This window comes from Chiloscyllium plagiosum, unplaced genomic scaffold (assembly GCF_037043375.1).
Source record: "Chiloscyllium plagiosum isolate Xiang-an unplaced genomic scaffold, Cpla_swu_hap1 HiC_scaffold_23, whole genome shotgun sequence".
In the NCBI taxonomy this organism is placed as follows: Eukaryota; Metazoa; Chordata; class Chondrichthyes; order Orectolobiformes; family Hemiscylliidae; genus Chiloscyllium; species Chiloscyllium plagiosum.
The window spans coordinates 30,659,211-30,683,351 of NW_028270161.1; the positions used below are offsets into that span (position 1 = coordinate 30,659,211).

At 38.8% G+C, this 24,141-nt stretch overlaps 1 protein-coding gene and 1 non-coding gene across 3 annotated transcripts in view; one reads left to right on the top strand and one right to left on the bottom strand.

The window, feature by feature from the left end:
- Positions 1-1,321: 1,321 nt before the first annotated feature.
- The window catches only part of hgfb (hepatocyte growth factor b), a 54,812-nt gene continuing 31,992 nt past the window's right edge, over positions 1,322-24,141 (bottom strand). For both annotated transcript variants that reach the window (XM_043713771.2, XM_043713774.2), the window contains exons 11-18: positions 23,310-23,440; positions 21,479-21,514; positions 20,943-21,051; positions 17,180-17,254; positions 15,154-15,297; positions 12,440-12,546; positions 10,152-10,297; positions 1,322-5,568 (exon numbers count right to left, since the gene is read on the bottom strand). In XM_043713771.2, the coding sequence (XP_043569706.1) occupies positions 5,386-5,568; positions 10,152-10,297; positions 12,440-12,546; positions 15,154-15,297; positions 17,180-17,254; positions 20,943-21,051; positions 21,479-21,514; positions 23,310-23,440 (931 nt within the window). In that variant the 3' untranslated portion in view covers positions 1,322-5,385. The remainder of the gene's footprint in view (positions 5,569-10,151; positions 10,298-12,439; positions 12,547-15,153; positions 15,298-17,179; positions 17,255-20,942; positions 21,052-21,478; positions 21,515-23,309; positions 23,441-24,141) is intronic.
- LOC148145862 (U2 spliceosomal RNA) lies at positions 19,158-19,349 on the top strand. The gene has a single exon (XR_015761227.1). It is a non-coding gene; the product is annotated as a U2 spliceosomal RNA (small nuclear RNA).

Here is a 24,141-nt window from a genome sequence, read left to right on the forward strand (position 1 = left end):
CAAACTTCAACCTGTAAACATTTGTTCCATGTTTACTGTTTTTAAGGGGTTTTACTTATTGGGACTGTTGTGTATATTCAGAACAGCATAATTAAATCTAGTTTGGATAGACTAAGTTCTGTAGGGGTTCTTTATTCTGTTCTTTGTGTTTCATTGAGTAATTCTGTGAATAATTTTTTGTTTATTTAAAACCTGGTAGTCAACCCAACTAACTTATTCCAGATAATTTTCACTGTACACTTACCAAAACAATTGCAAAGTTATGGTCTGGACTGCCTGCTTAAAAGTGTTTTGATTGATATGGACCAGGCCAGACCAATGATAAGGTATTCAAAAGCCTGGAACTCCCTTCTTAACACTACTATAGTGTTTTCCGTATCCTCAGGGTTGCGGCATTTGAGAAAGTAGCTCATCACCACTTTGTCCAGGGTAACTAGTGATAGGCAAGAAACACTGGCCCAGCCAGTGACAGCCAGATCACAGTGTCCAACTAGGATTTAAGTATGGTGCCCACAGTAAGAACATGAGTTAGACTCAGCACCAGTACACATTTCCTCACTGGTGAGTGCAAGAGAAGCTGAGGGAGGTGTGATGAATATTGAATAAGGCGAGTGGCAGAAGTTTGAGAGGGGAAACATACTGGGGCTGAGACAGAAACTCTCCATGAACTCCTCTAAATTAACACAGAATGCATTTTTGGTCCAATTCAGCCCTTTTGACTTTCACATTGACTGGGAGGAACAGGTTATTGAAGATCGATGGGAATGTGGAGTTCTCATCAGTGGTTATATATTCCAGTGTTAGATGGGATAGATAGGAATGTGCAGCTTGAAACAAAATCATATCAGCCTCAATCTGGTTTAATGTCAAAGCAACCACAAGGGGTTTGAAAAGATCTAGTTCTGCTCCTATATTGCATCATATATTGTTTAGTAAAGCTAAGACACTTCCAAAATGTACATCAAGAAAGTTTTCGACAAAAATATATTTTCTAACCAGCGAGTAAGCACACAAGCATGACTCAAGGATCCTAGGGTCCATTTAGGGTGAACAGCTTTTAAGACATCTACAATATTTTAAAGCTATGTAGTGTCATTAACGGGGTACTTAACAGGATATGAACATTTGAAATTGAGTTATTAATCCCATTCCTGAATTACAAATTAATAGTACAAGTCAAAAGCAATCTTAGACATTAATTATTCAAATATGTGAAACTTGCAGTCACTGGAGTCTGCTTCTCCAGTTTAGCCTCAACTCCACTATTTCCACGGCAAATATGTTCTAGCCATAGAAGTGTAGTCAACCAAAAGCCATCAAAAAAAGTTTCAAGCTAATGCTTTTATTTTATATACAGAGGTCATTAGAAAAAAAGTACATAAAAATATTTTTTCTAATCAGCTCAAAATAGCATGTGAAGTGAGAACAACCCATCTCTTGAATAAATGGTTAAATTTCTCCTGCTCAACAGAAGATAAATTGTATTTAAAATATTTGTAAAGTACGCAACAAACATTATGTAACAAGTCAAGAGTTGTATACAAAAGTGTGCAACACCAGTTTCAAAACACTCACAAAGTGTGCTTGTGCATTAGAGCTGCTTATAAATAATGTAAAGTACATCACAAGCAACTTTAATTTCCAAAGTGACCCTAATCTAGAATCCTTTTTTTAGTTCAAAGACAGAAACAGCCGTTTTTAAATTAAAATATTTGTAGAACTAACCATTAACAGGATTTTCAGGCCATGGTTTGAATCAGATGTAGTTGTAAAAAGGTCAAGTTTTATTTATTGCAATCCCATCCTTCAGCAACATTACACCATGCTCAGAGATGCATGAATGTATCCAGTCAAATCACACTACAAGTTTAGTATTTTCCATTTCACAACAGCAAATTTCCATAATGCAAATCAGATGTGAAAGCCCACTTTGACGAGTGAGGAGATTACCGCTAAAGGTTTATTCTATTTACGCTATTCCCTCATTTTATAACTGTGCTTCCTATGGAAAATCCCCAAAAGGAACACTTTTTTGGGATTACAGAAAGCATCCTTAAACTGGACAAACATCAGACCTTAAAATTACTTTCAAATGAAACCACTTCAAACCAGCTGGTGCACCTGTATTATAGTTATACCATTAGATTCTTCACCAGAGCTGTTAACCACTAAATATGTTCTTTTCTCTTCTTTGGAAGCTGGCAAGAAGGGAGGGGGAAGAGAAGCACAAAATACAATGTTTTATTTCACATTACAACTCTTTCAATATACTTTCCAAAAAAACCAGTTCTTTGCTTTATCTTTTGATAATATTTCAAAATGAGAACTTTATAAAGATATGTTTATCTGGGCATTGTCTGAATTTAAAGTCACCATAAACGGTTATCACTATTATAATAAGCAGGAGAAAAATCTTAGCAATTGTGCCATTACATACTTGGCAGCAGGTACAATTTGATTTGCTCTTGGACAACTGCAAACACAGTTGTGCCTTAAATTCAACAATTCTGGGTGCTAAAAGTACCAAAGTAATTTCAAAATATAAACAGTTTTCAGATCATTAAAGAAATAAGCGACATCTGTAAAACAATCGATTGAAGGTACACCCACAAAATCTAGTCCAACATGCACTGCATTCACCAAAAAAGACAAATAAATTGCGAAAAGAGGTGACACAATCTATATTGTGGTGGCATGGTGGCCCGATGGTTAGCCCTGCTGCCTCACAGTGCCAGGGTACCGGGTTCAATTCCAGCCTCGGGCAACTGTCTGAGTAGTTTGCGCATTCTCCGAGTATCTGCTTCAATTTCCTCAGGATGGTCCGGATTCCTCCCACAATCCAAAGATGTGCGAGTTCGGTGAATTGTCCATGCTAAATTACTCATAGTATTCAGGGATGTGTAGGTTAGGTGCATTAGTCAGGGGTTAATAGGGGTAGGGGAATGGGTCTGGGTGAGTTAGTCTTCAGAGGATCGGTGTGGATTTGTTGGGCCTGTTTCCACACTGTAAAGATTATATATCAGCTTTTGTGCCAACGTTGCAACAATACTCAGATGCTCATTCAAAACTAAACTGCTGTTCAGCGTTAATGAAAATATCAAGTCAAAAAATCATTTTTTAAAATAAGCGTAGTTTGAGGATAAGATAGACAAGTAATCCTAGGTTGCCTTTCAGTGTTCCCTCATTTGAATTATAACATGACGATGTAAAACCATATACTTTAAACTTGGCATACATTTTACAAAAGCAGCCACACACAGTAGGGTAACCATACAACTGGAAAGATTATTTAGTAATATATGTCTGTTGAAAACTCATAACATTTACTCAATGAACATGCAAATCATCCTTTTATCCCTTCCCCCCAACCCTCCTGTCTCCTCTCCTAAAGACACTGACTAATGCTGAGAATTTGGTTTCATGAGTCTTTCCTCTACTTCAGCTGGATGCATTTTCCAAGTGGGATAATTAGAATATTGGAAACAAAGCTAGAAATTGCTGGAAAAACTCAGCAAGTCTGGCAGCATTGGTGGAGAGAAAACAAAGTTAAAATTTTGGGTTCAGTGACCCTCCTTCAGAATCATATTGGAAAATCTGACCAGTTCCTGTTAACCCAGTGCCATTTGAGCCAGCTATAAAACATCAGCTGTCTGGTACAGGCCAACCAGCAGGTGTATAACCTGGGAATTTCTGGTTGCAAGACTTAAATCGGCTATGACTTGTATCTAATTGGCAACAAATATATTCAGAAGATCCAAAGTTATTCATCGCACTAGTTAGATTTGTATTATTTATTGCAAGAGCAATCCAGGCAAGTAAATTAATTAAATGTGTTTTTTTTCCTCCTTTTTAATTTAAGCAAAGTAGAGAATGTGGTGGAAGATGTAAAAAAAAAAGCAATGTTTATAGCCCTCCTTCTCCATTTCAGAAGATTTTTTTTATTCCCTCTAGTCACAAAAAAGGCAATAATGAGTGAAAGCTATAAATCTATCATTACTTGAATTAGTGCCATTTTCAAAACAGCCTAGCAAAGAGAAATGGAAAATTAGACCCCTGAATGACACTAAAACAAATTGCCCAAATAAGAAAAATATTCATAAATGTGTATTCCTAAAGTTGAGCTAAACTGGTGAAAGAGTTTGTCAGTGCAGATGTTATGAATAATTGGATGTGTTATTCAGGAGTCAGCTCCACGAGGCTATTAATCAGGGCAGCTACTGCTATTTGTCCTCCAGTCAGTATTCTCCAAGTACCATCACAGTTAGATCAAGGGTCAGTAGGTAGCAGGATTAGAGAGGATTGGCTGAACAGTGCTAAACAATGGAACAGTGCTCAGCAGATGGACACAGAAAAGCTGTAGCTCTAATGCTGCACAACATTGATATTTCAATTCTGGAATGCAGAATTTGGGATGTTGAAAATTCATTGTTGTTTTTATTACAACAAGTCCAAATCTGACCAGCAGATGAGTGGAGAAGCAAGGCCGTGTACAGGTCACAGAAAATAAGTGGACAAGTGCATAGAAAGGATTCTCTGTTGTCAGTTTGCAAAAAATGTTGCAGCAAACAACATTTGCATTGTGTCTTGACAACAGTTTCAGTCACTCAAGGAATAAAACATTGAGTACAAGTTATTCAATTGTCTTAACAAGAGCGGAAATTGAAAAGAAAATCTTTGAAAAAGAGATATGAATGAGTTTTAAATCCATTTTAGTCCTGGCATTAAATCCTCTAGAGAACACGCACACAAACGGGTAGCACGTATACTTTAAAAAAAGAGTTTCAAAGTTGTAAAATTCTGATATAAATCCAATTCATTACATTACAAAAATTGGAATGTTTGGAAAAATTACATTAAATTATATACAACATACATTTGGACAGCTAATGCTCCTAAATGAGCCCAAACCAAGTTGCCCTAGAGGTTACTCTAGAATCTAGTTCTTTACTTGCCTGATTTAATGCTGAAGGTTCTCGTCAACCTTCTCAAGTGCAGGAAGAGAATTTGTTCAAGCTAAGTTATAACAAAAGGCACAAACGTTTCATGAGCTGAATGTTTGTCTTCAGAGCAGGACAAGCAGCTATTCCAACATCAAAATAAAATTTCAGAAAGAGAAGCTTTTCAAGTGTGAGCCAGATGTTAACCTGACATTATGGAAGTTTCCTTACTTCTACTTTATTGCAGTTGTACATTTTAAGTTACCTCAGGAACCCTCCAAAAATACATACAAAACTCAGATCCAGATATAGTTGAACAATGAACAGGATGATCAGATAAATCATTCTTAAAAGGGAAGTATCAATAGAGTTGATAGTTATCTGCAGCAACATGAGTCTTCAATTGATAAATTATGTGCTTGGCAATTAAGAATTTCGGTTGACACATTCATCCAATACGGTTGTGTTTTTTGTATGTCTTACAGACTTTGTGTATCCATGTGACATAATATGACACCCTCACAAAAATACCAGGACGCTTTGGTTTTGCACAACCTCGACCAGGAATGATGACACCTTGCAATAAGCTTTGGTTATGTTCTTCACAGACTAGGGGGCCACCATAATCTCGCTGTAAAAAAAAAGAGAAAAATTGCAAGAGTCCAAGTTATTCAACAGGAAAAAGTTTCGTGCACACTTTTGTTCTAACATCTGGCTTCAGTAAAAAAAAACCTTCAGCTTTCCAAAACATACTAAGTTTGAGTGGAGCGATTTCATTTCTAATTGCCAGAAAGAGATATTCATTAGTTCATCACTGAAATGATCAACTACTTCACCAGCTTTTCTGGGTGTCTGAGCATGAGATCAGCACCAAATACAACTCAGACTTCACTTTCAAATCTCTTTCTACCTCAAAAGCATGAACTAGGTTCATTTCATCACTTCTCACTCATTTCTCATCACTTCAGTGCATTATTCACAACATAACAAAACACATTACAGTTAGATCAAGAGATTGCATTAATAGTTAACTCAACTCAGAATATTGTCTGGTGCAACCACATCTCCTATTTTCCTGTACTACCAATGCTCTCAGTAAACAAAAGCATTAATAAGCAATGATATTGTATCTTCCCAGCTTCACAGTCTGGTCTGAATGCTAACAGGAACAAAGAGAAAACATGCCATCTACTTCAAAACTACATATGATATATTATACATGTTAGGAAGTGATTATATTTGAGGATTAAGTTGAAAATAAGTATCTCTGCTTAAAATGTGACCTTATTTCTTTCACTTACAGAATATTTGGATAATTAAACATCTACTACAAAACATACTCTCAGTGCAAGACATGTGGAGTGACATTTAATTCCTTGCACAGGGTGAGTTTGGGTGATGGAGTCATTTAATCAGAGGGTGGGGGTGGGGAGAGGAAGAGGAAGAGTGTGCTGAGTCGGGACTTCATACCCAATCAGATCAGGTGGTCTCATGGATGGGTTCAGGCCCTGTCAGCCAGAGCCACATTCCACTGTACCCCTTATTCACCCAGTGGCAAACAGGAGACTTTGCATGTGGAAAACCAATAAAACAGACGGTCAGGATTGCTTCCAGTTGTGTGTGATATTTGAGAGCGGGATGAGTCAAATGGGGAGGTCCCTCATCAATACCTGCTTGAGAGGCCCGACCCATCAAGGAAAGAGCATCCCACTAAAGAGCCAACTTCCTGCTCCTATTACCAACCACGCCCTCCCATGAATCCTACTCATCTGTAGCCTGGATCTCTCAAGGAACCTGAGCAGTGAGCGAGTGCATTACCAAGGAGTGCACAGCCATTGGCCTCTGTTTAGATGGGAACTCTCGGGTGGCACAATTTCCAGCCACTGAAGACATTGATCCTGAGAAAAGCCCATTGCTGTCCAGTAGTGCCTTGTTAACACTGAATTGAGCAGGCATTCCCTAAAAGATAGCATTGGGTTCTCCAGCTGGCAGTTTAGACTCCTGCTGCTGGCATTAAATTCTGCTGAGAATAATGATGAACATTACTGAATTTACTATATTCCATCAGGATGTTGGTACACAGTCTCTTCAGTCTAGGCATGAGCTCACCTCCCTGGAATTCCTAAATGACTCCTATCACTTTAATCTTAAATTTAAAGACAGACTAAAATAATGAAGAATCATGCATAATTAAATTGTTTTATTAAATAATTAATTTTATTAAATTATTTATCTTGATCTGTAGGATTTGGAGTTAGAATGTCAAACTTAGGTCAAAGAGATAACACTAAGTTTGTGGCTTTTTAACTATTTTTGAACTCCTCAACAATGCACAAGCAACTCTCAGAACACGTAAAAGGGCATTGTGCCCTGCACATTTAAATTATTAAAAGCAGAAATGACCAAAACAAAAAAAATCAGGAGATTGTTATTGATGACAAAAACATGTCAGGATCCAATAAAGTTACAATCATCTTCACCAACATTCATATGTAGAGGAATTCCATGGCTTGTACATACAAAAATATCAGTTGCCCCAGCTATTGGTCTCAATCATAGCCTGAGAACCACCAGCATTGTTTTATTTCTTCTCTGGCTTTCTTCAAACTTCTTGGTGTTATCCAAGAATCCATTTTTTCCTTCCTGTTTTTATCCTCCATTTCTTGATGAACCAATGCCATGATGAAGCTGCCAGATTTTTGTTTTCAATTACTGTACTTGACTATTTTGCCTCTAAGGAGAAAGTGAGGTCTGCAGATGCTGGAGATCAGAGATGGAAATGTGTTGCTGGAAAAGCGCAGCAGGTCAGGCAGCATCCAGGGAACAGGAGAATCGACGTTTCGGGCATTAGCCCTTCTTTTGCCTCTAACTACACTTGGCAACCCTTTTTATTCATGCCCTCCTACTTCTGATCCACTCAAACTTTTATGCCCATCCAACAGATTCTGAACACCCTCCAACATATTGATATTTTAAACATTATCCTTTCCTAATTGTCTTGCTTCAAAGTCCAACTCTCAAAATCACTCAAGTGCAACAGTCCACACCAGTGACACCATTCGACCATTTTCTCAGCTTCCTCAAATATCTGGATTTCCAGATGCCACTAAAGACACTGATCATGCTTCTTTCCATGGCTAATCTTACCTGGATTTAACTTTTGTTCACAACTTTGGTGTTCATCATTGAAACAAGACACTTGAATTTGTCTACTCTCTAGCCGGTCTACTCAATCCTAAATTTTCCATTAACATTCAAGGATACAAGATTGGTCTTTGTCTCATTTATGATCCATCCAAAATGAATCAATCTTTTGAGTGATTGTTTCTTTGTTCTGATCAAGAAGGGTGGTAAGGACAAGCCAGGGAACTATAGATCAGTGAGCCTGATGTCGGTGGTGGGCAAGTTGTTGGAGGAATCCTGAGGAACAGGATGTACATGTATTTGGAAAGACAAGAACTGATTAGGGATAGTCAGCATCGCTTTGTCCGTGGGAAATCATGTCTCACAAACTTGATTGAGTTTTTTGAAGAAGTAACAAAGAGGATTGATGAGGGTAGAGCGATAGATATGATGTATATGGACATCAGTAAGGCGTTCGACAAGGTGCCCCAAGGGAGATTGATTAGCAAGTTTAGATCTCACAGAATACAGGGAGAACTAGCCATTTGGATACAGAACTGGGTCAAAGGTAGAAGACAGAGGGTGGTGGTGGAGGGTGGTTTTTCAGACTGGAGGCCTGTGACCAGTGGAGTGCCACAAAGATTGGTGCTGGGTGCTCTACTTTGTCATTTATATAAATGATTTGGATGTGAGCATAAGAGGTATCGTTAGTAAGTTTGCAGATGACACCAAAATTGGAGGTGTAGTGGGCAGTGAAGAAGATTACCTCAGGTTACAGCAGGATCTTGATCAGATGGGTCATTGGGCTGAGAAGTGGCAGATGGAGTTTAATTCAGATAAATGTAAGGTGCTGCATTTGGGGAAAGCAAATCTTAGCAGGACTTATACACTTAATGGTAAGGTCCTAGGGAGTGTTGTTGAACAAAGAGACCTTGGAGTGCAGGTTTATAGCTCCTTGAAAGTGAAGTTGCAGGTAGATAGGATAGTGAAGGTGGTGTTTGGTATGCTTTCCGCTATCGATCAGAGTACTGAGTACAGCAGTTAGAAGGTCATGTTGCAGCTGTACAGGACATTGGTTAGGCTACTGTTGGAATATTACGTGCAAATCTGGTCTCCTTCCTATCGGAAAGATGTTGTGAAACTTGAAAGGGTTCAGAAAAGATTCACAAGGATGTTGCCAGGGTTGGAGGATTTGAGCTATAGGGAGAGGCTGAACAGGCTGGGGCTGTTTTCCCTGGAACTTCGGAGGCCGAGGAGTGACCTTATAGAGGTTTACAAAATCATGAGGGGCATGGATAGGATAAATAGGCAAAGTATTTTCCCTGGGGTCGGGGAGTCCAGAACTAGAGGGCATAGGTTTAGGGTGAGAGGGGAAAGATATAAAAGAGACCCAAGGATTGACATTTTCACGCAGAGGGTGGTGGGGTGTATGGAATGAGCTGCCAGAGGAAGTGGTGGAGGCTGGTACAATTGCAATACTTAAAAGGCATTTGGATGGGTGTATGTATAGGAAGGGTTTGGAGGGATTTGGGCCAGGTGCTGGCAGGTGGAATTAGATTGGGTTGGGATATCTGGTCGGCATGGACGAGTTGGACCGAAGGGTCTGTTTCCATGCTGTACATCTCTATGACTCTATAAGTGTAGTTTTGCTTGCAAACCGGAGGTTCCAGCTGTTACATTGTCAAGCACAGTCACGTGTCTTCCTGCATCATACACATTAGCTTTTCATCCACAGAATTTCACAGTGTGGGTGACAGAAGGTAAACCTGCAGAATTTTTTTTTTCAAACAGTAATTGATGTGTACACTCACCACTAACTCTGATAATAGATGTTAATGACATTAAATTACACATTTACCAGTAAACCATAATATTTGTGCCCAGCTGTAGTGATTATAGGATTTATACTGCCAGTTAAAAGCTTCAGGATGAGCTTTTCCTTCAGGCGTATCAGGTTAACACTGACCAGGTACACCAAACCAGAATCTATTCGGTGCTTTCATTTCTTCAATGCAATGCAGTTTGCCAATTTAAAAAAAAGTATATACTTGTCTTCAAATTCTTTATAATTTTAATCTTTTTAAAACCTACCTCACATGTGCCAACAGTTCCCTTTTCATCTCCTGCACAGATTTCAGATTCATTAATTTGGATTTTTCCTTGATGGTATTCGTTGCATTTCTTATTTCCAATTATCGGGATCTGGGCCACCTTTAGCTCACCTTCATAACCTGTGTCTAAACAAGAAACAGGAATAAACAAAAAGGTTAAAGATACTCAAGTAACGGTTAGATATTAAATTAAATATGCTTAATCTAAGTTTTAAAGCATGCCTTTGGTTATTGGGTCTAAAAATAATGCACACAGTCTAGAGAATCTTCCAGAGCCAACATAAATGGGAGAAGTTTCATCTCAAGTTATGGGCAGTTTTTTTTTAATAAGGTCTTGAATACAAAAATTCATTGGAATCAAGAATGCATATGATTTTGCATAAATTCCATGACCTTCTGTGCTGGTTCGACCAATTATTCCTCGACTGTAGTCCTGTATTCCACAGAAACATGCAACATACTCTCATTCTGCCATCCTCCAGTGATGAGCTGGAACATTGTGGCATATATTGTACCTTCACTCGATGAGTGCTAACCTGTCAGGGCAGCTTCCACATCCTCTATAGAACTTGCCTGATTTTTATGCAAACTGATGTAAATGCAATGAAAAATATTGGCAAGTAAATGAAGAATATGTAGTGTATCCAACCAGAACCATTCAGGCACTGAAGATGACAATATGTCACATTAGACTTCAAATTTCACCTTTATTTAAACTGTTTTGAACTCTTTTGTCCCCATTCTTGGAGTCAAAAGTAATTGTTTAAGGAACGAAAGACTATTGAAAAATATTTGGATTTATTGATGTGTGTTTCAATCAGGATGAGAAGATTGCACACACACTTTCCCTAGTCCCACTACTCCAAAACTCAACAGAAATGTAATTATTTTACCCAGTCTGCATATAGCAATTGTATACTCTATTTTACACTTGGAATAAAAATGTCTAAAAAGGTATCAACAGACAACACATTTTGTTTTATTGTAAAACAGAAAAAAAAACTTATTCAATGAAGATCTGGAATTGGATAACACAATCTGTTGAAAACATACACATTTAGCCCTCTAAATGCTTTATACAAAAACATCTACAGCAGGCCACAGCAGGGGAAGAATGGATTTCTCCCTGCAAAGATTCACATCTGTAGCATTATTAAAAAACACCACATTTGGCCAATAATGGGTAATTCTTGAAGGAAACAAAACAACAAGGTGTGTAATGTTCTGACAACTGTTGATCTGGCATTCTGGCACTTGTGGACAAGTCACTAGTCATGTGCAGTTATAACTAAGGTCATGGCAGATGCCAAAAAATGCAGAGTTGAGAAATCATCCAGTCACATTTTCAAGTGGACAATCCAGTGAATCACTGAATTCACAAGTACACTTCAGAAAAATAGAGAAGTGATCTACATAGCCCGTTGCTCAGCAGCAGCCTTTCCCAATCCGAAAACTAAAATAAATTCTACTGCCTGCAAAAATGTAAACTTAAATAGAACAACTGTAATACCCAGGCCAGGGGTGATTTGTGAGAAGTGAATGTAACTAATTAGCTCAAGACATGCGATTTCCAACAAGTGTCTTTAAAAAAAAGTCCATTATCTTTTCAACTGGCATTTAAAAAAAAATACAATCCAGTTTTCGCCACAGAACTTTAAATAATTTCTCCCCATATTCCATCAAAACTCAAGTTACCAAAACAATTGAATACACAGGTAATGGACTAAAAAGGAGTTAATGACCCATCTGCAGGAGACAAAACAAACAAAGTTTGCTCAAATTTTACTGGAATCCAATAGAAAAGTGAAAACAGCAGAAATTAATCTGAAGAGAATATGCCAGATGAGACAGTCAAGTGACCCCTCAAACGTAGGGCTCTGCTTTTACATCAGTGACAAATTTAATTCATAGAATTTCTACAGTGTGGAAACAGGCCATTTTGCCTTTTGAATCCATACTGATCCTCTGAAGAAGTGCATCCCACCCATACCCACCCTCTACCTCATAACACTGCATTTCCCATGGCTATTCTAACTTCTAACTAGCCTGCACATCTTTGGAGTGTAGGAGAAAACCCACATAGACATAGGGAAAAGGTCTGTGCGGAGCAGTCATGCAAGGCTGGAATCGAACTCCGGGCCTCTCATGCTATGAGGCAACAGTGCTAACCACTGAGCCAATGTACTGCCCCTGGTTCAACAAATCAGTTGCATCACCCAGGCTGGGAAGTATCTAGATACACTCATTCCATCCCAAATGTTTGTTTACCTTTGGTTTCTCCCCATCCAGATATGTTACATAAGGTGCCTTCACTTATTTCACATCCAGGCTGAGGCAGTTTGATCCAGTGAACATAACTGGTCGATTTTACTGGTCTGGTAAAAAAAAAGGGAGAGATTAAATGCAGAAAACTGGCAGCCAATGTTGAGCATGATTCAATTCTATACAAGAAGTGTTTAATATCCAAACCAATATTAAGCATGGAGGTATTCTGTGCAAATTTCCAATTCTAAAATGTCGACTGATTATCTGTGATTTTGTTTTTTATTTAAGTATCCATTTTGTTATTTTCTGCCAATGGAAAGCAGCACTTTCAACATTCTAAGAATTGTCATGTTGCTGAAATGACAATCTGCCAGGGTGGACATTTTCCAATGAGGATCAGGTTTCTCATAGACACTGTCACACAATCAAACTGACTTTGCTCTACTCAGAAGCAGCAACAGAAAATTAAAAAAGGGTATCAGGGGGTGGTTGGGGATGTGGTGTCAAGGCCACAACCAGATCACCTACAATCCGACTGAACAGCAAAGCCAGATCAAGGGGCTGTGTGGCTCATTCCTGCTTCTAGTTACTTATTTGTCTGTATGTTCATTGACCTAACATCATTCAGAGATTCAGTGCAATATGGAAGGGCCAGATCATTATCGGATTTTGAGAGACATGTAATTCTACAGAAATATTTTCCATAATTTCTGGAAATTATGGTATCTTAAACCTGATGATTGGAAGTACTGAGAATGAAAGGGGGCATCAGCTTTTAGTGACAGAGGACATTTCTGCACAATTAAAGCAATGAGATCAAATACTGGAAGTATTGAAGGCTCAAGTCACACGTGCACTTGCTCTCACAAATGTTGGCAATAGGCACTTCCAATTTTTCCTGAGCAGCAGAAACAGCCAACTCCTGATGCACAAATGATTTGTGGCAAGTTAAGGAACTGAGAATGTCAATACGGACCAAAAATAAACAAAGTTCGCTGGGTAATGTGCAACCTGATTTATACATAAAAATGAGGGCCTTGCCTAAATCAGAGGACCTCTGAAAATTGAAGCAGTCAGGCAAATCCCTCCACATAGATTTGATTCAGTGGCTATCATTTTTTTTTTTTACAATTCATTCATAGGACATGGGCATCTTTGAATGGGCCTAATTAATTCCTGATTTCTAGTTGCCCTTGAGAAGGTGATAGTGAGTGGCTTATTGAACAACAGCAAATCCATTTGGTGTGGGTAGACTCACAAATGTTGCTCAGGAGGGAATTCCAGAATGGAGCTATATTCCCAAGTCTGGATGATGAGTGGCTTGGAGGGGAACTTGTCAGTGATGGACTTTGTGAATCTGCAATCTTTGTTCTTCTAGATCACAATGGTTATGGGTTTGGAAGGTGCTTTCTAAGGAGCCTTGTTAAAATGTCTACAATGCAACTTGTAGATTGTAGACACTGCTGCTACTAAGCATCAGTAGTTGAGGGATTGAGTGTTTGAGGGTGCAGTGCCAAACAAGTTGTCTTTTTCCTGGTTGGTGTCAAAGTTTCTTGAGCATTGTTGGAGCTGTAGTCAGACAGCCAAGCATGGATTATTCCATCACTCTTCTGATTTCTGCCTTGTCGATGATGAGCAGGCTTTGGGGAAATCCGGTGTCAAGTTACTCGCTGCAGGACTCCTAGCCTCTGACTTGCTCTTGTAGCTATTGTATTTATATGGACAGTCCCACTGAGTTCCTAATCAAAGGTAATCCCCAGGATGTTGATAGTTGGGGAGTCAGTAATCATAACACCACTGAACATTGAGGGGCAGTGTTTAAAGTTTCTCTTGATGGAGATGGCCATTGCCTTGCACTTGGGTGGAACAAATATTACTTGTTTGGGCTGACCAGTGACATGGATACTCTCCAGATCTTGCTGCATTTCAGCATAGACAGCTCAGTATCTGGGGAGTCATAAATGGTGCTGAACATTGTACAGTCATCAGTGACATCCCCGTTTCTGACCTTATGACGGAGGGACAGCATTTGGCGAAGTAACTAAAGATAGTCGGGCCTAGGACACTACCCTGAGGAACTCCTGCAGAGATGTCCAAAGTTGTAATGAGCTCAGGGAGCCGAGTAGCCTTGGCATAATCGAAACTGAGCATTAGTGAGCAGCTTATTGCTAAGCAAGTGCTGCTTTACAGCAGTGATAATGACACCTCTATTATTATACTGATGAAGAAGAATAGGCTGATAAAAAAGTTGGAAGTTGGCCAGGTTGGATTGGTGCTGCTTTGAGAGTACAGGTTACTCCTGGCAAGTTCTAAGACATACATTATGCCAGTAAAAAGATAATGTCCATTACTTCCTCCCCATGGCCTGTGAATGTGGGCTGCTTCAAATATTTGTCTGATTTTCTAATAAAAAAAATTTGTGTGGCCTATAGCTCAACCATTCCCAAGCTCCGTCAAATCTCTGTATAAAAGGAATTTTGGAAATGGCGGTGGTAATTAATGCTCAAACATTTAAATAAAAGCTAGGAGAAGATGAATAAATGGGTACAAGTATTCAGCATCTGGATTCAGAGACAACATTTGTCTACACAGCATTCAGGTGTCAAACATTTTTCAAACTATAATAGAAAATATGGTGCAACATCAAATAATAGGTTTTGGCCAAGAAGCCAATTCTTGACTTTGACATACTACAGTCATGTGGTTAAGTGACGCACCTGGACAATTTCAACATCACTAGATTGGATCCATCTGGGCCACAGACAAGCTGTGATATCTCTCTTACTTGCTTATGAGCTTCCTCACTTTTATCATCTTTAAGAATTCCCATCACAGCTTCATATCCTCTTAAATCTGGCTTACTAAAACAAAGGAAAAACCACAGGTACCAGTTAGACTCTTCCAACCTATACAAGTTCCCTGTCTTCAACTTAATATCACAGCAAGCTGCATGCAGAGAATGATATCACTGGTTACCAGTCTAAATAAAATTTGCTAAAACTAGTAAATAGCAAAAAGCAGCAATCATTTCCCAAATTAAATGTATTTTTGGAAGCATTTACAAAGTGGTAGTCCAGTTGCTGCGATATTCCAAGTAAAATTCCAAATAAGATCAATTTAATATAAAACGGAGCTGAGTTGGGCAGCACGGTGGCTCAGTGGTTAGCACTGGTGCCTCACAACAGGGTCCCAGGTTCAATTCCAGCCTTGATCAACTCTATGGAGTTTGCACATTCTCCCAGTGTCTGCGTGGGTTTCCTCAGAGTGCTCCGGTTTCCTCCCACAATCTAAAGATGTGCAGGTCAGGTGAATTGGCCATGTTAAATTGCCATAGTGTTAGGTGCATTAGTCAGAGGGAGACAGGTCTAGGTGGGTTTCTCTTCGGAGGGTTGGTGTGGACTTGTTGGGCCAAAGGGCCTGTTTCCACAATGTAGGGAATCTAATCTAAATATATGCAGGTTTTTCTTATTTCATACTCTATTACTGATTGGATTTCTACCAAACAATGTTCCCTTTGCCAATTCCACTATTTTATAAATAATAAATCAAAAAAAGAAGTGTTTAAAAAAAGCAAAAGGCTGAAATTATTTTTGTGTTTTCCACAATAGCTGAGTTCATCATTTACATAGTTTTGTTCATTTTATACTCAAATGCAGTGTTTAGTATTAGGATGAAAGTTCACATTCCATGATTAGTTTTGGTATTAATCACACAACACATTTTCAATTATTAGTCTATTGTGTTATTCCATTTAACAGTAAAATTTACATCGGTTACAATCACGTGATTCAGCTTCAATTTACAGAAATGTACCATTGAATTGGAAAGAAAGTGACTAATACACTAATGTCATAAAACTAGATTTTATATGCGGAGGTGCCTCTGTTTAGCTTATGTCCATTTCACAATTGAGAAAACAGAAACTTTAAGGTTGAGTAAGAGGAGTTAACATCCTCCCAACTCATTAATTCCTCATTAGGGAACTCTGGAGAGAGACGGAGATGTGATCTGCACTGGGCTTTTTAAATTTGAAGATGTGAACCAACATAATTTTAACTAAAAATTTAATTTTTGTATTAGATTATCTTTGTTACAAATGTGTGTTTAAGTTTGTAATTGTACAATCTTTAGAATTTTAATGTTTAGGACTACGTTTGTATGAACAATGTATATGAATATTTAAATAAAGGCAAAATACTGTAGATGCTGGAAGTCTGAAATGAACAGAATGCTGGAGAAATTCAGGAGGTCCGGTAGCATCTGTGTAGAAAGAAGCAAAATTAAATGTTTTGAGTTTGACTAGAACTTCATTAGAACGGAGATCCAACGATCATACATCTCTCCCTTTCGTCAAGGGAGAAAATTTACAATTAACCATCCTCTTATCTAAGCAAAGAGTCATAAAAGTCAAAGAGTCATTAAATAAACTATAAAAGGAACAAGAAGGACCCACAGATAATTGCAACTTAAAAGGAGCCAAACAGGAGATAGAGACAATAACATCAGTCACTGCAAAACATCTTTAAAGAGCCAATTATAAAATGATGACAGATCACTGAAACCTATTAGTAACTAGCCTCAAATCATTTAGATCAATCATAATTGATTGTGTCATCAGTCATGGTTAGGGAAAGATTAAGAAAGGGTCTAACAGTACTTGATACTGTCCTAACATTCTGCTACATACAACCATCACAAGACACCCAAACATCTATTACTGAATGAAATAAAAATCCTAAGTACCATGTAGAAAAACAATGCTTGGCTGTGAGAACCCAATTCTGTTCAATTAATGATCCTCCACAGAAATGTATATCCCTGAGGAAGAGAGAAAGGATTAATTAGTAAATGGTAACAGAGGTATGCTCATTTCAGTTATTGACAGATTATCAAAGATATTTAAGAGATATTCAATGTTTTGAGTAATATGAATGTCAGGGGATGCAAAAATGGAGATTTCCATGTACACAGTCTTAATTGTGTAAAGATTGTCTTTTGTTTTCCCTTTTTCTGCATTTTTAAATTGTGAAAAGAACGATTTTAAATGCCATGAATCTTGAAGGTTTTGTTGTACTTCTTATAAGTAAGTGACTTGATACTCATTGCACAAAGCTGCTCGTTCAAGCAGTAATGGAAGCCAAGTTTATAACGGAGCCAAGTAATGGAGGCAAGGAATGGGAGTACAAATGGAGCATTGGCTGGTAACAAGTAGCTGCTTGGCTGGGGCCTAGTGACCAGTTATCAATGTCAAAAGCCTAGTATCATCTCTAACTGGAGATTATTCAGCTCCTGGAAGCCAACTTGGTAGATGTCAATATTTTGGTGAAGCAAATCAGGTCTCTATGAAAACAAGGGCTGACCTTTTTCTCTGCAAGAAGGAAGAATCTCAAGCCTGAAGATAACCAATTTTTCTTTCCCCTTTTTCAGTTTCTGCAAGCTGTGATTTTTAATTGACAACATCAAAGAACAATACAAAGTGGGAAGCAGTCACCTGTAGCCCCTGCAAACTGAAGAAAGTAACTGTTGAAGGAAGATCAAAAAGCAGTGTTCTGATCAGCACAAGAATGATCTGAGTAAACCCTGGACAAGGACCAGGGAACCACCTTCCCAGACTTTCTCTTCAATCATAACAATTTTTTTGTGTGTCTGTTTTTATGCATGTGTATAGGGGAAGTTTGAGTGGATTAGAGTGATATGACAACAATTCCTAATTGGTTGTCTGTAGTTTATTACAAATAGTCAAAGCACAGACACCCAGTCTGTACTTTGTTAATCTGGGTCTGAAAGACAGGTAAATTAAGGAATTCTGCATACATTTAGAAAGTTTTTAAATGTGAAAACTTCAGGTATAGGAGGGCTCACTTTCTCACAAAACACCCCAGTGAAGTGGTATTGTTCACAACAAAGTCTGGTAAATATATTGATGAAACAATACTTCTGATTTGGCATCTTAGATTGCAGCTTTGAAGCACCATTATTAAGGCAGAATTCAGCTTCAAACCACAGTGAGCAAGACCAGAGACTTGTGGATCAAGTGAGAGCTGCACGTTACTACTATCATACATCACTCCGCCCTCAAAATGGGAATTATGGTCAACTATCCTCTTGGCTTAGCAAAAAAAAAGTCATAAAACGAACAACCTTTGATTCCTTTAGGTCATCAGTTATCTGTGTCCCTCACTTGAGCTCCACTCCTTCAGCACCTTGGTTTACAAGTTTAAATGTCAGAAAGATTTAGTGGGAGGTGTGTCGCTGCAACCCCACAGCATATAAAGACCCCAGCAAGTTCCAACTATCCAGAAAATGGGTAACATTTTCTAGGGCTGACTTCTCAATATACAATATGCTGGACTGCTCCATAATCAGAGATCTTTGGAAGGAAGTCCCGCATCATTTGGTTTTAATACCACAGTCAGAATAATTAGAACAAAACCCACATCTAAAATTGGTTTCCATCAACCAGAAAGTGGTTGTGTTGAAACAAAGTACTGGAATTGTACCAAATTGTTATATTTGTTCAAAAATCACATCTGGGTAAAGATTCAGTAATTTAGTCATTTCTTTAAACCTCTGAGACACTCAGAACCAGGTAAATATAGGAGATTACAGGACGGGTGAGCTGAACACTTGGGAAAGGGCATCAAAAGTTCAAAAGCAATAAATTCTCAAAGTATGAATACATCTACTGCTCATACTTCAAATAATTCTAATTCTCAACTTAGTAAAGTTTTGGCCTTTTGGCTCGGAATATGTGTAGTTTCTGTTCTTATCAGTTTAATCGCTGATATCTCCCGAACGTGGGAGTGTTTGTATTAAATGGATTTTTGGAGCAGGGAGATGGCTTAAGGGCTTGTTCTGTCCCCTCCATGTATCAGCCTGGTATTGCAGTGTTTCCAGGAATGGTGCAGCCAATGCCTACTTGTGGGCGGCATGGTGGCACAGTGGTTAGCACTGCTGCCTCACAGCGCCAGAGACCCGGGTTCAATTCCCACCTCAGGCGACTGACTGTGTGGAGTTTGCACGTTCTCCCCGTGTCTGCGTGGGTTTCCTGCGGGTGCTCTGGTTTCCTCCCACAGTCCAAAGATGTGCAGGTCAGGTGAATTGGCCATGCTAAATTGCCCGTAGTGTCAGATAAGGGGTAAATGTAGGGGTATGGGTGGGTTGCGCTTCGGCGGGGCGGTGTGGACTTGTTGGGCCGAAGGGCCTGTTTCCACACTGTAAGTAATCTAATCTAATCTAAACTCACTTTGCATCAGCTTATTCACAGCCATTTTAAATTTTGACTAATTGAAAACAGACACTGATTATAATAAATACAGTCCTATTTCCAATGCTGAGGAGTTCAAATTTTATTTTTGTCAAAAGCAATTACTCAAACTTTTGGATCGATTTTCCTGAATTATAAAATCCAGTTTAGAGGGAAGACAATGCTGCTTTAATAATGTATAATCTGCTACACAGCATACAGATTAGGAAAGCACCAGTTTAAAGTGACAGTGTGGACACTACAACTAACCTCAGGGTATGACTGAGAGAATAGAAAAAAAGGTAATCAAAAGTACAAATATGATAAATGTGGCTAGAATCCCTACAATGTGGAAGCAGGCCATTCAGCCCATTGAGTCCACATCGACTGCCTGAGGAGCATCCCACCCAGACCTAACTCCCTACTGTATCCCTGTAACCTTTCATTTCCCATGGCCAATCCGTCTAAGCTACATATCCTTGGATACTACGGGCAGTTTAGCATGGCCAAATCCACCTAATCTGCACACCTTTGGATCGTGGGAGGAAACCCACGCAGACAAGGGGGGGAAAAAAGTACAAACTGCACAAAGACAGTCTCCCGAGACTAGAATCGAACCCGGGTCCCTGGCGCAGTGAGGCAGCAATGCTAACCACTGAGCCACGGCTACTTGAGCAAAGTATCAGGCAGCTTATACATGGTCACCAATCTCAAATCAACAATGCCAATGGATCAAAAGTTGGTAACACTGATTAGAATAGGGGAGGGGGTTTAATATGTCTAGTTCAGTGTCTCTGGATATCAGTGGTCCACGTATTGATCTCTCTTTTACAAAGAAATTGCAAATATTGCACGGTGGCACAGTGGTTAGCACTGCTGCCTCACAGCGCCCGAGACCCGGGTTCAATTCCTGCCTCAGGCGACTGACTGTGTGGAGTTTGCACGTTCTCCCAGTGTCTGCGTGGGTTTCCTCCGGGTGCTCCGGTTTCCTCCCACAGTCACAAAGATGTGCAGGTCAGGTGAATTGGCCATGCTAAATTGCCCGTAGTGTTAGGTAAGGGGTAAATGTAGGGGCATAGCTAGGTTGCGCTTCGGCGGGGCAGTGTGGACTTGTTGGGCTGAAGGGCCTGTTTCTACACTGTAATGTCATGTAATCTCTTTGTTTTTGTCAAATTGATAAGTTCTGGATTATATCATTTTAAAAGTTGAAGTTGCAGATTAACTAGAAAAAGGTTCGTTCACAAATTCATTGAGCTCTACCTGTGTCGCAGGCTAACCATCCAGCTGGAGGTTTTGGCAGTTGCTCGAAATCCATTCACTATTCTTGTTTGTATTCTACTGGAACATTGTCGAGTGCCTGGGAATTGGACTGGGTAGGAAACAAAAAATAAAAGAAGTGTCTATGTCATTAAAATCAGACCTTTACAGAAAGCTAAACCATAAAGGTGTTAGCCCTTTTAAAATATTAAAGGAACACTCAAAATTTGAATAACCCAGAAATCAAAAGATTGATGTATATTCTAACAGTAGTGTTTCAACCATGTAGCCCTGCCCTTCCCACCCTATCTGTATGTATATGTCAGTACTTGAGTAAACAGAGAATATTTAAAGATGGGAAATGTACTACAGTAACATTCTAACCTTCCAGGCAGCAAAACAAAAAAGATGAAGATTGCATTCAACCTATAGGTTTAGCCACCAACATGAATTAACAAGCTTTCTCCAGGTGAGAGCTTCTCACCAAGAAATAATCCCATTGAAACATGAAAACAAAAAGTGACAATTTAAGAGCATACCTGCTGAGGCTGATTCAGATGATGTTGTTTTGTCACCTAAATAGAAACATCATTAAGTTACTACAAGGCAAGTTACTCTTGACACATGGATTGAAATGCAATACAAGTATATATTTAATTCAAATCCAAAGCAAAATCTGTGCAGGCTAATCTTCCCAGTATCATTCCAATTTTAGTGCTGCCAAAATAATCACAACAAACATCAACAACAATGGAATTTGAGCCCGCTTGCATGATGCATTGGATTTGCAGTCATATTTTTTCATAACAATCTTAAAGTTCAATTTGGTGTCAACTAAAATTCAGACAAGCTGCAAGTTTCAAAACAAAAAGAGGATCCAACATAAAATTTGTTTAGCAAATGGATTGGATTGTTTAATAAAAACCATTATGTTATGTCATGTTTTAGTGAAAACAGTGTCTGAACATACCTGGCGCCACTTGCAAATGTTCACACGCAGAAACCCCGAAAACGGACTTGCACTGAATTCTTGAGTCGAGAGTGTGTGCTGGAAAAGCACAGTCGATCAGGCAGCATCCGAGGAGCACATCGACATTTCAAGTATAAGCTCTTCATATTATAAATAGCTTATACTTGAAACATCAATTCCCCTGCTCTTCAGATGCTACCTGACCGGCTGCGCTTTTCCAGTACCTCACTTGCGACTCTGATCTCCAGCATCTGCAGTCCTCACTTTCTCCTAACAGGATTCTACAGCCCTACATACACATAAAAGCAGATCTGTGCAAGTGCTCTAATGCAGATTCTTTGTACACGTGTAGTTCTGTTCAGTTCCTGCACATGTGCAGCGATGCTGCCAGTATCAAATCTGCACATGCACTCATATCCCAAGTCATAATGTATAACTCTGATTATGTCATATGCAAAAGGAACTGCTACATGCAGAAAAACAGCAGGATACTGAAAAGCTCAGCTGAAAAATTATTCAGAATATACTTATTACCAATAGTTCAATCAATCAGTCTTTGACATTCACAGCTGCAGGAATAGCATATTTTCTTAAGGAAACACAAGAATCTACTGTTTACACAGATATCCACAAGTTACTTATGAACACAGATGCTAGAGGTCATAGAAATATTACTAATGAACCTGCCAGTTACCATTCAAAGATTGATGAGACCTTAAATATTATTTTCTGCATCAAGTTTAAGAGTTGAATTTTCAAGGAAAATTAAGTATTTCATACTAGTTTTTAATGAAAGCATTATTAGGTTACTCACCATGTTCTGAATAATATTAAAAAAAACCTCAAGCATCAAAAATCTACAATACACTATTAACTTGGTAACTTGGTGAAATGCAGAGTCAATGGATAAGTTAACTTGTCATCTTTCTCAGTTTCCCAATTTTGTTTTTCCTCAGAGCTTTATGAATCTGTTAGAATCTACAATAAACGTACAGTTGAAACCAAAGTTTGCAGCATCCATGCTAATGTGGCTGAGAACACGTTTGCTTCAATGTGATGGGATCTTATCATTCCACAGAATAGTGCCTCACTGTCTATGCTATTAACATAACAATATTTAGTGATAAGTTTTCTGAAATATGTGATGGTGTCATTCACGAAATGAAGCCAACAGCCCCAAAAGACTCTCTGGCTTGAAAATACAAAACGTGGATTTCTCCAAACAATTATGAGATTTTCGATTTTCTGGCCATTGAAATAAACCAAGGCGGCAAAAGCACAGAACAAGCACATGGCACTCCCTGACTAATTTTCTGATTTTTGTTCAACATGAAAATTACTTTGCTTTTGAAGTGAGTGGAGTCTTACAGGCTGCAGTTTACATGTCTGCTGGTACTTACAAGGTTCAATTGCACAATAGTCCCATGGAGTGAGGGGATCACTAGTGTAACACCAGGGACCATGTTTGTCTGCATCTGGATTGCGACAGTAGTTCTCTGCCAGGCTTTCAGTATTGGTGTCCAAGGTGATTCTGCGCGTAGGAAAAAGACAGCAGTTGAAGAATGAAAAACTTTGCTCTGTTCTGAAAAGGATAAAGCAATGTGGATGTTTTAACATTATCACTGACACACCTTCCTTGGTAAGACATTAAATTGTAAATGCCTGGTCTATTTTTAATGGTGCTTTTGGTCAATCATATTTGTGCTGATGTTATGTAACTTAAGAGGGAGCAGGCAAGCAAATAAGCTACACAGTCACTAAAATTGGTCTATTCTTTAAATGTAATTGTGGAGGACCTGCCAGCATTCTGTATTCAACTGTATGAAGGGCCTGTCATTCAACATCTTTCTACCAGTAGCTGATTTGATTGATAATCTTTACCACCACAGAAGGTAAAACCAATACAATTTGCAACTATTGTATACGCAGTCTGATTGGTCTTGTATAGTTCAAATTAGAGGTCTAGTAGGATCAGTGTGATTATTTCCAAGTACAACAGACTTTTCTAAATTGTGTTATGACCACAATAGGAGGAATGCACCTGATACTCATGTTGCACAACTACATTAGAGATACAAAATCAAGAAATTGCTGGGAAAGCTCAGCAGGTCTGGCAGCATCTGTGGATAAAACGAAGCGTCTTGGGACCAATGAGCCTTTTTCAGAACCCCAAGTCCCATCAATGAAGTTAAAAATTTATACTGTCAACAAAAAGGCCAACCTTACTCTTTG